At 45.0% G+C, this 16,309-nt stretch overlaps 1 protein-coding gene across 1 annotated transcript in view; it reads left to right on the forward strand.

The window, feature by feature from the left end:
* Positions 1-2,878: 2,878 nt before the first annotated feature.
* The window catches only part of masp1 (mannan-binding lectin serine peptidase 1), a gene marked incomplete at its 5' end in the record, with an annotated part of 168,716 nt that continues 155,285 nt past the window's right edge, over positions 2,879-16,309 (forward strand). The window contains 2 exons of the mRNA XM_034165552.1: positions 2,879-3,017; positions 14,073-14,269. Of these exons, the coding sequence (XP_034021443.1) occupies positions 2,879-3,017; positions 14,073-14,269 (336 nt within the window). The remainder of the gene's footprint in view (positions 3,018-14,072; positions 14,270-16,309) is intronic.

The following is a 16,309-nucleotide window of genomic DNA, read 5'->3' on the forward strand; positions in this document are numbered from 1 at the left end:
CTTGCCTTATGCTTGAGGTCACGCAGGTAATCATTGAACCAAGGTGACTGTGATTTGGGGGAGCTCGGTTTTAACACAGGTGACGCAATCATGTTGAGTGTAGCTTTGAGCGCTGAGTTTAAACTAATATCCACAAGACTGTCTACTGATTGGGTATTTGCCAGATGTTAAGCTAAGACATCAGACAGTCGAGCTTTGTGTTCAGTCTTAGTTGAGGAGTTGATGCATCACCGTAGTGATATATAAGGTTGTTGTTCCACTAAACACAGCAGCGAAACTGTAAACTTAAGTGAGTGATCAGAGACCACTGATGTAAGAGGCATGATGTCAATATTTGTGACAGCAATACCACGTGCAAGAACCAGATCCAGTGTATTTCCACTGATGTGTGTTGAGTCCCGAATGCATTGCTGAAATCCTAATGCATCCACAATTATCATAAATGATTTGCAGAGGGGATCAGAAGGCTTATTTATATGAACGTTAAAGTCACCAATGATCAGACTGTTGTCTGCACTAGTTGACAAGTTAGAGACAAACGCACCAAATTCATCTAAGAATTCAGAATATGGGCCAGGAGGCCTATATAGAATGACAAAGTAATACGGCTGATTTTTATTCTTCTGACTTTGGCAATGCGTAATATCCTGAGCAGAGCGGAGAATCAGATGCTCAAACGAGTTATATTTGTGACCCCCAACAGTTAATAAGCTAAACCTAGATTTATAAATAAGAGCAATACCCCCGCCTTGCTTCACATCACGAGGGACGTGACTAAATGTATATGCTGGTGGGCAGGCCTCATTTAAGGGGATGACAGCTGTAGGTTTAAGCCAGGTTTCACATAACCCAATCATATCTAAGTGATGATCAATAATTAGATCATTAATCAACAATGATTTTGAGGATAATGATCTTATGTTAATGAGACCCAGACTAAGGACCTCTGTGGGGTTGACAGTTGAACTGTTTGGGTTTAGGGGCGGTACCAGAGTAGCATATGTAAGATGCCTAGAAGTAGGTTTAAGTTTGAGACATTCCACGCGCGTTGTAGGTAGCAGACACGAAATCTTTGCTATTGCTGAAACAACCAACAGGCCATCGTCAATTTCAACATCATCCAATGTAGTAACAGGTATTAAGTTTGCAAAGCATATCCCTCCATGATTTTTATGGACACATCTACGGAAGCAGGCCACAGTCTCAACTTGTTGAATTTCCCTCCCTGGCAGATAAACTGCACTATCACCATAGTGGATTTTCTGCACTAGTTTCCCGACTAAGCTAATGGATTCCACATCCACATTTGTCATAAGCCTTGCAGGGTCTCTAACCACCTGCTCTGTGGCCTGCTGTAAATTCCTAATGTTACCCTCCCTGTAGAGGGGAGGTGATGGTCTAGTGGCTAAGGTGTTGGGCTTGAGTCCAGAAGATCATGGGTTCAAATTCCCACCTGACTGGAAAATCACTAAGGACCCTTGAGGCATAATTGTAAAGCACTTTGAGCGTCTGATTCAGATGGAAAAGCGTTATATAAATGCAGTCCATTTACCATTTACCATTTAGAGCTCTATCTATGTTTGCAGACAAGGTGGCGGCGCCTTCCCCAGTAGGGTGGGGGCCATCTGGCATCAGCAAGCCACGGCGGCCCCAGAAAGAAGGCCAGTTATTAATAAAGCTAAAGCCTTGCTGTCTACAAAATTGCAGCAGTCACCTATTTAACGATGTCAGCCTGCTAAACGCCTCATCATGACCCCGGGAGGGGAGTGACCACCTGGTTCATGTGGTGCTGCTGCCCCTTGGTGGCTTAAGCCAGTCTGTGATGTGACCACCTGGTTCATGTGGTGTTGCTGCCCCCTGCTGGTGATCACTGGCCTGATGTGATCAACTGGTTCATGTGGTGCAGCTGTCCCCTGATGGCGTAAGCCAATCTGTGATGTGACCACTTGGTTCATGTGGTGCTGCTGGCCCCTGGTGGCTTAAGCCAGTTTGTAATATGACCACTTGGTTCATGTGGTGCTGCTGGCCCCTGGTGGCTTAAGCCAGTCTGTGATATGACCACTTGGTTCATGTGGTGCTGCTGGCCCCTGGTGGCTTAAGCCAGTCTGTGATGTGACCACTTGGTTCATGTGGTGCTGCTGGCCACTGGTGGCTTAAGCCAGTCTGTGATGTGACCACTTGGTTCATGTGGTGCTGCTGGCCCCTGGTGGCTGAAGCAAGTCTGTGACGTGACCACCTGGTTCATGTGGTGCTGCTGGCCCCTGGTGGCTGAAGCAAGTCTGTGACGTGACCACCTGGTTCATGTGGTGCTGCTGGCCCCTGGTGGCTTAAGCCAGTCTGTGACGTGACCACTTGGTTCATGTGGTGCTGCTGGCCCCTGGTGGCTTAAGCCAGTCTGTAATGTGACCACTTGGTTCATGTGGTGCTGCTGGCCCCTGGTGGCTTAACCCGGTCTGTGATGTGACCACCTGGTTCATGTGGTGTTGCTGCCCCCTGCTGGTGATCACTGGCCTGATGTGACCACTTGGTTCATGTGGTGCTGCTGGCCCCTGGTGGCTTAAGCCAGTCTGTGATGTGACCACTTGGTTCATGTGGTGCTGCTGGCCCCTGGTGGCTTAAGCCAGTCTGTGATGTGACCACTTGGTTCATGTGGTGCTGCTGGCCCCTGGTGGCTGAAGAAAGTCTGTGACGTGACCACCTGGTTCATGTGGTGCTGCTGGCCCCTGGTGGCTTAAGCCAGTCTGTGATGTGACCACCTGGTTCATGTGTGCTGCTGCCCCCTGGTGGGTGAAGCAGTGGGTGTTGATAAACTCCATCTTGTTGACGATAGCTAACCGCTGCAGTGAGAGTATTTTTGCGGTTGTAATAATTCTGTCTCTCTGCAGATGTGGACGAGTGCGCCGATAGCGGTGATGAAGATCTGCTCTGTGATCATTTCTGCCACAACTACATTGGAGGATACTACTGTTCCTGTCGCTATGGTTACCTGCTGCACACTGACAACCGGACCTGCAAAGGTGAGTCTGGAGCGGATACACAAGAGTTTGCACAGAGAGAGAGACGTTAGCTGCAGCAGATTGCGGGAGAATCGGGGGCGGGGCTACAGGGTGACATGTTTGAGCCCAGCTCCACCAGGACTGTTTGAAACCATGTCTCTGTGTCTGGTTCTGGCTCCTGTCATCAGGACCAGACTGCTGGAATCTGGAGTCAGAGGTCAGATGTGTGTATAAATCCATCACGCGTGTTTACACACCCCTCAGATGTAACAGCAGAGGTCAGTAGCAGAACCTCCACTCTGCTGGTTTTCTGTTCAAAACCTAATGACCCAGTGATCAATAAACTGGATCACAGCTCAGTCTGAGCTTCTGAGGTGGTGCACCAAGGGGGCGGGGCCAGGACTGCTAATATATCATCATTTATGTCTGGGGTGGTTTTTTTGTTCCCTGATCCTTCCACATCTTCCTCTCAGGTTCTCCTCTCAAGTCTTCCTGCCAGGTCCATCTCTGAGGTCTTCCTTTCAGGTCCTCCTGTGCAACCCTTCTGCCAGGTGCACCTCCCAGGTCCTCCACTGAGGACTTCCTCTCAGTTCCTCCTCTCGGGTCTTCCTGCTAGGTCCTCCACCCAGGCCCTCCTCCCAGGTCCTCCACTCAGGTCCTCCATTCAGGTTCTCCTCTCAGGTCCTCCTGCCAGGTCTTCCTCAGAATCAGAATTAGAATTGATTGCCAAGTAAGTTCTCATACACAAGGAATTTGATCTGGTGTCATTGGTGCATAAACAATAATAAAAGAAAATACTTCTGTAAGAAGTAATGGAGAGTGTGGTAGAGAGGTGAAGAAGAGAGTGCAGGCAGGGTGGAGTGGGTGGAGAAAGGTGGCAGGAGTGATTTGTGACCGAAGAATATCAGCAAGAGTGAAGGAGAAAGTTTACAAAACAGTAGTGAGACCAGCTATGTTGTACGGTTTAGAGACAGTGGCACTAACAAAAAGACAGGAGGCAGAGCTGGAGGTGGCAGAGCTGAAGATGTTGATATTCTCTTTGGGAGTGACAAGAATGGACAAGATTAGGAATGAACATATCAGAGGGACAGCTCAGGTGGGACGGTTTGGAGACAAAGTCAGAGAGATGAGACTGAGATGGTTTGGACATGTGCAGAGGAGAGACCCAGGGTATATAGGGAGAAGGATGCTGAGGATGGAGCCACCAGGCAGGAGGAGAAGAGGGAGGACAAAGAGGAGGTTCATGGATGTGCTGAGGGAGGACATGCAGGTGGTTGGTGTGACAGAGGAAGATACAGAGGACAGTAGAGTAGAGTAACTTTATTGATCCCCAGGGGGAAATTAAGGTGTCAAGTAGCTTACAAAAATACACATAATACCCACATGGACATTTCAAGACACACATATACACAACAAGCATTAACACAGGTCAAAGTCAAGGGGAGGAAAAAAAAAAAAAGCAACTGTGCAAAAACATATCCCCTGAGTTGAGGTAGAGATGGAAACGATTGATCTGCTGTGGCGACCCCTAACAGGAACAGCGAAAGACAAAGAAGAACTTAGTAAAGGAGTCAAATAGACAAATGGGCAAAACTAAGTTTACTGTCTAATAGATATAGTGGAATGGGGCTGTGCAGGCCTGTAGATGAACAGTACAGAGATGATCAGTCTGTACTTTGTGGGAGTGGGGGTTGGGGGGCAGGGTAAATGAGGTCTCTAGTTTAATTCATAAGTAAAGCTGTGGATGGAAAAAGCTGTTTTTGTCTTGAGGTTTTGGTCCTGATGGACCTCAGCCGTCTGCCAGAGGGAAGGGTAACAAAAGGTTTGTTTCCTGGGTGAGAGGGATCCAAGGTGCTTTAATATTTACAGGTGAGGCAAAAATGTAACAAACACAGGTGAGGAGGGAAATAACAAAAAGACAACTCACAATCCAAGTCTGGGTGAGGGACTCCAAAAATACAAAACAAGTGTGGAGAAGGTTTTCGACAGAAATACAGTTCAACCCGAACTCAGGGAGGAAGGATCTGGCAAGGTGAGAGGAGAAGAAGATAACTCAAAGAACTGCTACAAAAAGAAGTGCACATACAAAAACTGAATACTGTCCACAGCAGGACAAAACTGGAGACTCTGGTGACACACAGCAAACAACAAACAATGACCTCGCAAAGCAGCAGTCAGTGAGGACATGGATCCCAACCAAACACAAGAGGGCGACATCCTCATAAAAACACATCAAGAAATGACATGCAGAAATGACTGAAAAACCAGTGAACTCACGAAAAACTGAACAAAAACTGAGAGTCACATGAAATATCAAAACAACTACAAATGAACACACAGGGACTCGAAAACCACAATCAAGACCTGACCAGAAATAATTAAACAAATGGAAAACCACAGGCGAGGAACCTGAGACAGAACAGAACAGTAAGAGGAGGAACGGGAGAAAACATAAAAACAGACACGTGAGACACAGACAGGAGACTCACCTCAGGGGACATGCCCACATCCATATGAGACAGAGGACAGCCACACACACACACACACACACACACACACACTCACGATTCAGCAGGACTTGCAGGAATAGAGGTCAGCACGCTCTCTCTCACACACACACACACACACACACGCACGCACGCACACACAGAGGACAGACAAGACACAAAAGCCAATTAAACCCTATAAAAGGACGACATCACAACAAGTTCACCATCATTGTTTGTGGCAGGTTGAACTTCCTCAGCTGCCACAGAAAGTTCATCCTTTGTTTTACTCTCTTGGTGAGAGAGCTGACCCAGTCCCATAATGGGGACTGGGGAGTCACACAGGGTGATGGAGTTGGCTGAGACTGGGTTCTTACTGAACTCAACAACCTTCTCCACTGCCTTGAGGGCACTGAGTTCCAGATTGTTCTGTCTGCACCATTACACCAGTTAATCGATCTTACGTCTGTAGGCAGACTCGTCCCCATCAGAGTTGAGTCTGGTGAGGGTTGTATCATTTGCGAACTTCAGAAGCTTTACAGACTGGTGGCTGGAGGTGCACCTGTTGGTGTCACAGCAAAGCCTGCCAGCATGTTGTACCACGTTGGTCCACCTCCACTGGACCCCGGCCAGGGAGATCAAAGGAAATGTTGATATGTAATAACATATATGTGGCACACATTCATTGTGTGCAGTATGTGTGCTGCTGCATCTCTCCGTGGTCTCATGCACAGTAATGCGTCATAGTGCACATCAGGCACATAGCTGAATGGATCTCACTGCTGTAATATACCTGCTCACCATCTAAACTTTGTAGGAAGTGTGACGTGGAACTGTATCACCAGGCCATGACAACATTATTAAACATGGAACTCACCTCCAGCGTAGAGGATCCAAACCACAGCCTGTGGTGAAAGGCCTCTGACCAGGCAGCTCTGTGCTGCAAATAACCAGGCAAAAATTAAATCCCATGTGATAATCCAACTGACAGCAAGATGGACAGAGTTGTGTGGTGCTCTGAAGTGAGCAAAAAAGAAAAAAGAAATTAAAGTTCAGTGGAAAGGCTGCACCTGACGCATGGTGTGACACTGCTGCAAAGAAACCTAATCTTGACCCTAGTGTATTGAAAAACTATAGGCCGATATCAAATCTATCATTTTGCTCTAAAATTCTGGAATAAGTGGTGTCACGGCAGCTCATGGACTATCTTACTGAGAATAATCTCTCTGAGCCACTGCAGTCTGCTTTTAGAAAATATCATTCCACAGAGACGGCTCTCACTAAAGTGGTAAATGATCTTCTGCTTGCAATGGATTTAGACACCACTACGGTTCTGTTGCTGTTAGATCTCAGTGCTGCATTTGATACAGTGGATCATCATATTCTACTTGACAGGCTGAAGAATCATTTTGGGATTACTGGGAGTGCCCTTGCATGGCTGACGTCATACTTGACCAGTCTTTCTCACTGTGTTTTGTACAATAACACCACCTCTAACCTTAGTGACATGAAATTTGGGGTTCCACAGGGGTCTGTTTTAGGCCCCCTGCTTTTCTAACTTTATATAGCACCCCTTGGGCACATATTGCGGTGTTTTGGGATTACCTTTCAATGCTATGCTGATGATACTCAGTTATACATGCAAATAACTGCTGGTAATCTCATCCACATAAAATCCTTAGAAGATTGCCTTGCATCAGTGAGAAGCTGGATGTCTAGAAACCTCGTACTTTTAAACTCTGATAAGACTGAAATGATGATTCTTGGTCCAGTGAGACATCAGTATTGTGAAGGCTTGAGGATGCATGGCACAGAATGTGGGAGGGCATAAAATGCAGACTCGAGGACAAGGTGTTATAAGTAGAAAATAATCTTTATCGTTTTCACAAGGAGGGATACGGTACATGGGGAGGCAGGCAGCGAAGCAGAGGTACAGACAAGTGTTAGGGAAAAACGTGGTCGAGAGACAGGCTGGGTTCAAAAACACTGTGAGATACTGTATCATAGGCTGAGGCAAAAACTGGGTCCGGTAAACAAAGCAAGGTCATAACACACTGAGGCAAAAACAAGACAGAAGCAAAGGCTGGAATGTGGATACAAAGATCGTGATGAACTGGCAGGGGAGTGCAGAAAGTGAAGGGCTTAAATACACAGGTGGGGTAATTAGGTTAACAAGGTGCACATGCGGAAGAAAGTTCTCGAAGGAAGTTGTGGTCAGGTGAATCCAAGAGGAGGGAAGAGATGCAAGAGAGTGAGGGAGTGATTCAGGCAGACTGTGACAAAGATGAAAAGACAAGTGCAAGAGAGTAAGTGAACATACAGGGAAACCAGAGACAAAGATGAAACAAGCACATGCAAGAGTGCAAGTGAACACATGGAGGAAACAAAGAAGAAACAGACAGGTGCAAGAGTGTATGTGAAGGAAATACAAATGGTCACCAAAATCAGTAACTATAAAGGAACAAACTAAACACATGGCTAAAGTCTAAAAGATAATAAACATAGCAAGAACCTATAGATTACTGGTTGAACTGTAACACAGAAAACAAAACACAAGATAACCATATGAGCTACATGAAGAACAAAAGAGGACTGAAACAACTAAAGACTACAATACAGGAATCAGGAGAAAAACCAGAATGCATAACACAATGGAAATAAAAATAACTGGACAGAAACAATGACTGAATAAACCTGAAATGACTAAAATATGAAAAACAGAAAATACAAAAATAAACAGAAAACAAAACCAGAGACTACAGAATACAGAACATAAAATAAATGATGAACTCAGAACAAAACTAATGATGAGAAAATTGAGCTGTGGAAAGGGGAAATAAGAACCGACCCCACCCCGGGGTTGGAACCTGACAGACATCGATTTGACCAGTTAATGCTTAGTTTAGGCTCGTGTGTCATACATCACACTGACAAAGTGAGGAACCTTGGGGTAATTTTTGATCCTACATTGTCCTTTGACCTCCACATAGGAAATATTACTAGGACTGTTTTCTTCCACCTGTGAAATATAGTGAAGATTCGTCCCATCCTGTCTATGGCTGATGCTGAGACCCCGATCCATGAGTTTATCTCTTCTAGATTGGACTACTGCAATGTTCTATTTTCTGGTTTACCGCAGTCCATCATTAGGGGTCTCCAGTTGGTTCAAAATGCTGCTGCCAGACTTTTGACACGAAGCAGAAAGTTTGACCACATTACACCCATTTTGGCGTCTCTTCACTGGCTTCCTGTCCCAGTGAGATCAGATTTTAAGGTTCTGTTACTAGTCTATAAAATTATTCATGGACTGGCACCTCCCTACCGAGCTGACTTAATTAAACCTTACGTACCGGCCTGGGCTCTGTGTTCTCAGGGTGCAGGACTACTTTGTGTTCCTAAGGTGAATAAGAAGTCTGCAGGTCACAGAGCTTTCTCTTATTGTGTCCCTGTTCTGTGGAATGATCTCCCTGCATCAATAAAACAGTCAGATTCTGTGGAGACTTTCAAGTCCAGACTTAAGACGCACTTATTTTCCCTTTTGTATGGCAGCATACTGGTATAGTATGTTACTATGCTTTTTACCCTTTTAAATTCATTTTATTAGTAAACTGAGCGTGCTGCTGCCTCAACTTTACCTAAATTCTGGGTATTTTAGTGAAGCTTAGGGGTAGTGGCCGGCGATCACCTTAGTATTTCTTCTGTTTTTCTTGTTGTTTAATGCTGACAAATTATACTCTATTTGTTGATAAAAATGGGTGCAGCCATTTTCCAAGTGTCCATCATGTGACTCCTGTCCATTGAACATTAAAATCTGGATGAAAAACATGAATCAGTTCCTTTTGATTGGTTTTAAGCCTGTTCGAGTTCAGTGGTGACGTTAAAACCAAACAAACATTTTGTGCATGAACGTCAGTAAACGCGCAAACTCCCACATTACAGATTTAACAATAAGTTATCAAAGCAAGTTACTTTGGTATAAAAAGTACTGACATCTAACCCAGTTATTGCTCTCAGAAAGGAGTCTTTATTTACAGACCAAGTCACTGACGTCAAGACAAAATGGAGCAAAGTGTGACTGAAGGCGTGACAGGTGCTGAAAGTAGGGAATGACCCTGTTGTGTCTGATGATGTGTTGGACGTTCATGCTGGGATATACGGTCAAAAATAGAGTCAAACAGATATTTTTGACGGGGTTATTCCCGTTCTAATCCAATTCCATCGTTTGCACGGTTTATTTTTCTGTAGGTAATTCGGTCGATAGCGAGACAAAGGAACACCTCCATTTCGCAGTGTTAGAGGACAAGTTGGGACATGTCTATCTCGGCTTTCAGTGCTTACCAGTCGAGTGAGTATAAGAGAAATTGTGGAGAGCTGGACATGTCCCAACTTGTCCTCTGACACTCCGAAATGGAGGTGTTCCTTTGTCTCGCTTCATCAGCGAATCGGTCTTTCCATGACAAAATCTCTTGTTAAAAGTGAAATCTGCCGGAAAATGGTTGATGTCCAGCTCTTGTGATAACCAGAGAAATTGCACACGATGGTCCCGGCTCCACACAGCGATCCGTTTAGAAATGATATGGTGGTTTCTGCCTCTCGATGGCGGCTCGGAGCGCGGCATGCCGTGCGCCATTGGGGCCGTCCTTAAAGCTGTAGTAACACTCCTTATTCTCTGTGAAGCCCGTAAAATTTTCACCGAAAGCCAGATAAATTTTTCGAATGGTTTCCAGCTGCTTGTCTCTTAACAGTTTCTGAAAAAATTCTGATGGAAAAAAAAGCCCAAATCATTCCGCCATTTTCTGACAATGAAACGACGACGAGAGGGGTGGAGCAGTGCTCACTCAAAGCCTGCCCACAGGCGAATGACGTCACCGACAGGCGTGAAAAAAACTCACGCATGCGCACGAAGGTTCAAGCTTGGCTGACGTAAAAACATACACTCAACAAAAATATAAACACAACACTTTTGGTTTTGCTCCCATTTTGTATGAGATGAACTCAAATGTCTAAAACTTTTTCCACATACACAATATCACCATTTCCCTCAAATATTGTTCACAAACCAGTCTAAATCTGTGATAGTGAGCACTTCTCCTTTGCTGAGATAATCCATCCCACCTCACAGCCTTAGACTGCCCACAATAAAAGGCCACTCTGAAAGGTGCAGTTTTATCACACAGCACAATGCCACAGATGTCGCAAGATTTGAGGGAGCGTGCAATTGGCATGCTGACAGCAGGAATGTCAACCAGAGATGTTGCTCGTGTATTGAATGTTCATTTCTCTACCATAAGCCGTCTCCAAAGGCGTTTCAGAGAATTTGGCAGTACATCCAATCAGCCTCACAACCGCAGACCACGTGTAACCACACCAGCCCAGGACCTCCACATCCAGCATGTTCACCTCCAAGATCATCTGAGACCAGCCACTCGGACAGCTGCTGAAACAATCGGTTTGCATAACCAAAGAATTTCTGCACAAACTGTCAGAAACCGTCTCAGGGAAGCTCATCTGCATGCTCGTCGTCCTCATTAGGGTCTCGACCTGACTCCAGTTCTTCGTCGTAACTGACTTGAGTGGGCAAATGCTCACATTCGCTGGCGTTTGGCACGTTGGAGAGGTGTTCTCTTCATGGATGATGCGAAGGAGATGTGTTGCACTGCATGAGGCAAATGGTGGTCACACCAGCTACTGACTGGTATCCCCCCAATAAAACAAAACTGCACCTTTCAGAGTGGCCTTTTATTGTGGGCAGTCTAAGGCACACCTGTGCACTAATCATGGTGTCTAATCAGCATCTTGATATGGCACACCTGTGAGGTGGGATGGATTATCTCAGCATAGGAGAAGTGCTCACTATCACAGATTTAGACTGGTTTGTGAACAATATTTGAGGGAAATGGTGATATTGTGTATGTGGAAAAAGTTTTAGATCTTCGAGTTCATCTCATACAAAATGGGAGCAAAACCAAAAGTGTTGTGTTTATATTTTTGTTGAGTATATGAATCAAATCCATATAGTTTTTGAAAAAAATAAAAAGGTACGATACATTTCTCACAGACCTCGTATTTGGGAAGTTTGTAAGTACGAGGTCTTTCCAAAAAGTATTGGACCTTTTTATTTTTTGCAAAAACCATATGGATTTGAATCACGTGTGATTACATCAGCCAAGCTTGAATCTTTGTGCGCATGCGTGAGTTTTTTCACGCCTGTCGGTTGCGTCATTCGCCTGTGAGCAGGCTTTGAGTGAGCACTGCTCCACCCCTCTTGTCGGATTTTTATTGCGAATAAAATGTCTGAATGATTTGGAGCTTTGCTGCATCAATTTTTTCCAGAAACTGTGAGAAACCTCCAGGTGGACACCATTTGGAAAATTCAGATGGCTTTCAGGGACGATTTTATGGGGATTACACAGATTGAGTGCTCCAGCTGGTTTAAAGATGGCCCACAGCGGCTGAGAGCGCGGCGCACTCCGAGCGCTGATCGACAGGCTGGATCGACCAGATCATTTCTAAACTGAACGCTGTATTGATCCGGGACATCATGTGACTACCACAGAAATGGCAACATAGCTGGACATCAGCACTTTTGCAGCACATTCCACTGTTACAGGAGATTTTGTAATGAAAGACGTGCAGAGGATTTCGCGCATCGGCATGGAGCCACTCGTGCGCAACAAAAAAAACACCTCCGTGTTGGAAGTCTCACAGGACATGTTGTGGCATGTCCAGCTGTTACACAATTTCTCAGATACTCACTCAACTGAAAAGCCATCGAAAGCCGTCTGAATCTTCTGAATGGTTTCCAACACGGAGGTGTTTTTTTTGCTGCGCGCCATGAGCGGCTCCATGCCGACGCGCAAAATCCTCCGCATGTCTTTCATTACAAAATCTCCTGTAACAGTGGAATGTGCTGCAAAAGTGCTATGTCCAGCTCTGTTGCCATTTCTGTGGTAGTCACATGATGTCCCGGATCAACACAGTGTTCAGTTTAGAAATGATCTGGTCGATCCAGCCTGTCAATGGCCGCTCGGTGCGCTGCGCGCCCTCCGCCGTTGTGGGCCATCTTTAAAAAGGTTTTAACACAACTTAATCCATGTGACGCCGACAGAATCTTCACTGATATCCAACTGAATCTATCGAATGGTTTCCAACTGCCTGTCTCTAACAGTTTCTGAAAAAAATTTCATGGAGCAAAGCGGCAGTCTCTCAGCAAGTTCTCAGACAAAAGAAATCCGATGAGGGGGGTGGACCAGTGCTCACTCAAAGCCTGCCCACAGGCGAATGACGCAACCGACAGGCGTGGAAAAACTCACGCATGCACACGAAGGTTTAAGCTTGTGTGATGTAATCACACGTGATTCAAATCCATATAGTTTTTGAACAAAATAAAAAGGTCGGTTACTTTCTGGACAGACCTCATAGAGTCTCTGAGCTCCTAATCCCAGGTCCTCCTGCCAGTTCTTACTAAACTCAGTATGTGGAAGAAGGTTCACAGCCCTTAAAATTCCCCTTAATGGGTAAAGGTTGGTAAAGGTTGAGGTCATAGGGGTCAAAGGTCACATTGAAATGTGTTGTTGCATTAATGCCTCATGAAGAAAGCGACTGTGTGGATGGATGATGGATGGATGAGATTTATTGTCATTGTCATTACAAGTGCAACAACAACGTGTCGGGATTCGGCCCATTCAGCACCCACGGCGTCCTTGTACTTATATGCATTTCCCTTTATTCTTTAGCCACAGGGTGAGTTCTGTCTTAGTTAAGTCCCTGCCTTTTTATTTTTTGGGTCCTGACACAGGAGCACATCAGTTTGTGATTTTCAGTTCTTTTTATCTCTGTCGGTTGTGGGTGTGTCACTGGCGCTTAGTTGTTTTGTCTGTCACACCCACCTGTCTTGTCTGGCCACTCCCCTTCCAGAACCTTCCCCACACCCACAACCATCACGCCCTGATTCCTCCCTTTGTATTTAAGCTCTCACAGTCCCTCACTTCCCTGCTAGTTTGTCGATCGTGTGTCACATCCTCGCCTTCTTTGTCACAGTCTGTTTGCCTCGTTTTTTGACCTTGCTTGTTTGACTCGATCTCCGCCACGCCGTGAACCTGACCCCTGCTTGTGTACCGAACCATTGCCTGTTTTTTTGATAAAGCCCATTTTTACCTCCACGCTTCAGCCTGTGAGTCTGCATTGTGTGTCCTACCACTTTCTGTGCCATGTCACACCCAGTCATGGCAGAATGAGATTATGTCCACACTCACATTTCCACAGACAAACAGCAATTAATCCACAATTATTACTTGTTTACCGTATAATGGCACATATTACATATATACATATACATTTGACATTGTTTATGTGCACTAAACTTGAAACAGTCCATTTTCTGAATTGAGGCGATGTGAGTGTGTGGTAGCTGCTGCAACTGGAGTCGCTGTGTTTGTTTATGCCGTAATTGCGCCACCTACCTGTTATAGCCTGCAGTGTCTCTGTGCTTGTTGCTGTTGCTGAGTTAAATTCAACAAAATATAAAAATCATCGTGTCTGACGTGAAGAGACAAAATGTAACAATACTGTTTTTTTTTTTGTTTTTTAGTGGAGTGCAGCAGCGATGTGTTTCGAGAACGCTCCGGTGTGCTGAGCAGCATCGACTTTCCTCACCCGTATCCGAAAAGCTCCGAGTGTCTGTATCGCATTGAGGTGGAGTCAGGCTTCAGACTCCGCCTCCAGTTTGACCCCACCTTTGATGTAGAGGACCATCCTGATGTCCACTGTCCCTATGACCACCTCAAGGTGCACAAATCTCACACACACACACGTCACACACACACATGTCACGCACACATGTCACACACACAAATCTCAACCCTGAATGGTTTGTGCTCAGGGATTAGTCTGTGCCGTGCTTGTGCCGGCTGTCCCTGGATGAGGTAAAATCCCGCGATGTCACACGGGTTCAAACCAGACTGTGCTGCCCTGTTGTAGAAACGTTTTAATTTTAGTGTGTAAGCAATCATGAAAAACTGTAATGTCTTGAATGCTTTTCTAAATGTCAACTATTGTTTGGACAATTTCTCTATTTCAAACGTTATACGAGTGAAGCAACGCGAAGCTCACTCATGGTACACTGAGTCCCAAACAGGAAGTGCCAAAGTTTAAGTCCACACTGAAACAGGAAGTACCAAAGTTTGAGTCCACAGTGAAACAGGAAGTACCAAAGTTTGAGTCCACAGTGAAACAAGAAATGTTGAACACTTCCTGGATTAACAATAGACGAGATCTCATGGAATCTTCTGGGAATTCAAAAGCAAGTTGACACTGAAACAGGAAGTGCCAAAGTTTGAGTCCACAGTGAAACAGGAAGTGCCAAAGTTTGAGTCCACACTGAAACAGGAAGTGCCAAAGTTTGAGTCCACACTGAAACAGGAAGTGCCAAAGTTTAAGTCCACACTGAAACAGGAAGTACCAAAGTTTAAGTCCACACTGAAACAGGAAGTACCAAAGTTTGAGTCCACAGTGAAACAAGAAATGTTGAACACTTCCTGGATTAACAATAGACGAGATCTCATGGAATCTTCTGGGAATTCAAAAGCAAGTTGACACTGAAACAGGAAGTGCCAAAGTTTGAGTCCACAGTGAAACAGGAAGTGCCAAAGTTTGAGTCCACACTGAAATAGGAAGTGCCAAAGTTTAAGTCCACACTGAAACAGGAAGTACCAAAGTTTGAGTCCACAGTGAAACAAGAAATGTTGAACACTTCCTGGATTAACAATAGACGAGATCTCATGGAATCTTCTGAGAATTCAAAAGCAAGTTGACACTGAAACAGGAAGTGCTAAAGTTTGGGTCCACAGTGAAACAGGAAGTGCCAAAGTTTGGGTCCACAGTGAAACAGGAAGTGCCAAAGTTTAATTCCACACTGAAACAGGAAGTGCCAAAGTTTGAGTCCACAGTGAAACAGGAAGTGCCAAAGTTTGAGTCCACAGTGAAACAGGAAGTGCCAAAGTTTGAGTCCACAGTGAAACAAGAAATGTTGAACACTTCCTGGATTAACAATAGACGAGATATCATGGAATCTTCTGGGAATTCAAAAGCAAGTTGACACTGAAACAGGAAGTGCCAAAGTTTGAGTCCACAGTGAAACAGGAAGGGCCAAAGTTTGAGTCCACAGTGAAACAAGAAATGTTGAACACTTCCTGGATTAACAATAGACGAGATCTCATGGAATCTTCTGGGAATTCAAAAGCAAGTTGACACTGAAACAGGAAGTGCCAAAGTTTGAGTCCACAGTGAAACAGGAAGTGCCAAAGTTTGAGTCCACAGTGAAACAGGAAGTGCCAAAGTTTGAGTCCACAGTGAAACAGGAAGTGCCAAAGTTTGAGTCCACAGTGAAACAAGAAATGTTGAACACTTCCTGGATTAACAATAGACGAGATCTCATGGAATCTTCTGGGAATTCAAAAGCAAGTTGACACTGAAACAGGAAGTGCCAAAGTTTGAGTCCACAGTGAAACAGGAAGTGCCAAAGTTTGAGTCCACACTGAAACAGGAAGTGCCAAAGTTTAAGTCCACACTGAAACAGGAAGTGCCAAAGTTTAAGTCCACACTGAAACAGGAAGTACCAAAGTTTGAGTCCACAGTGAAACAAGAAATGTTGAACACTTCCTGGATTAACAATAGACGAGATCTCATGGAATCTTCTGAGAATTCAAAAGCAAGTTGACACTGAAACAGGAAGTGCCAAAGTTTGGGTCCACAGTGAAACAGGAAGTGCCAAAGTTTGGGTCCACAGTGAAACAGGAAGTGCCAAAGTTTAAGTCCACACTGAAACAG

Source organism: Thalassophryne amazonica, unplaced genomic scaffold (assembly GCF_902500255.1).
Source record: "Thalassophryne amazonica unplaced genomic scaffold, fThaAma1.1, whole genome shotgun sequence".
NCBI lineage: Eukaryota > Metazoa > Chordata > Actinopteri > Batrachoidiformes > Batrachoididae > Thalassophryne > Thalassophryne amazonica.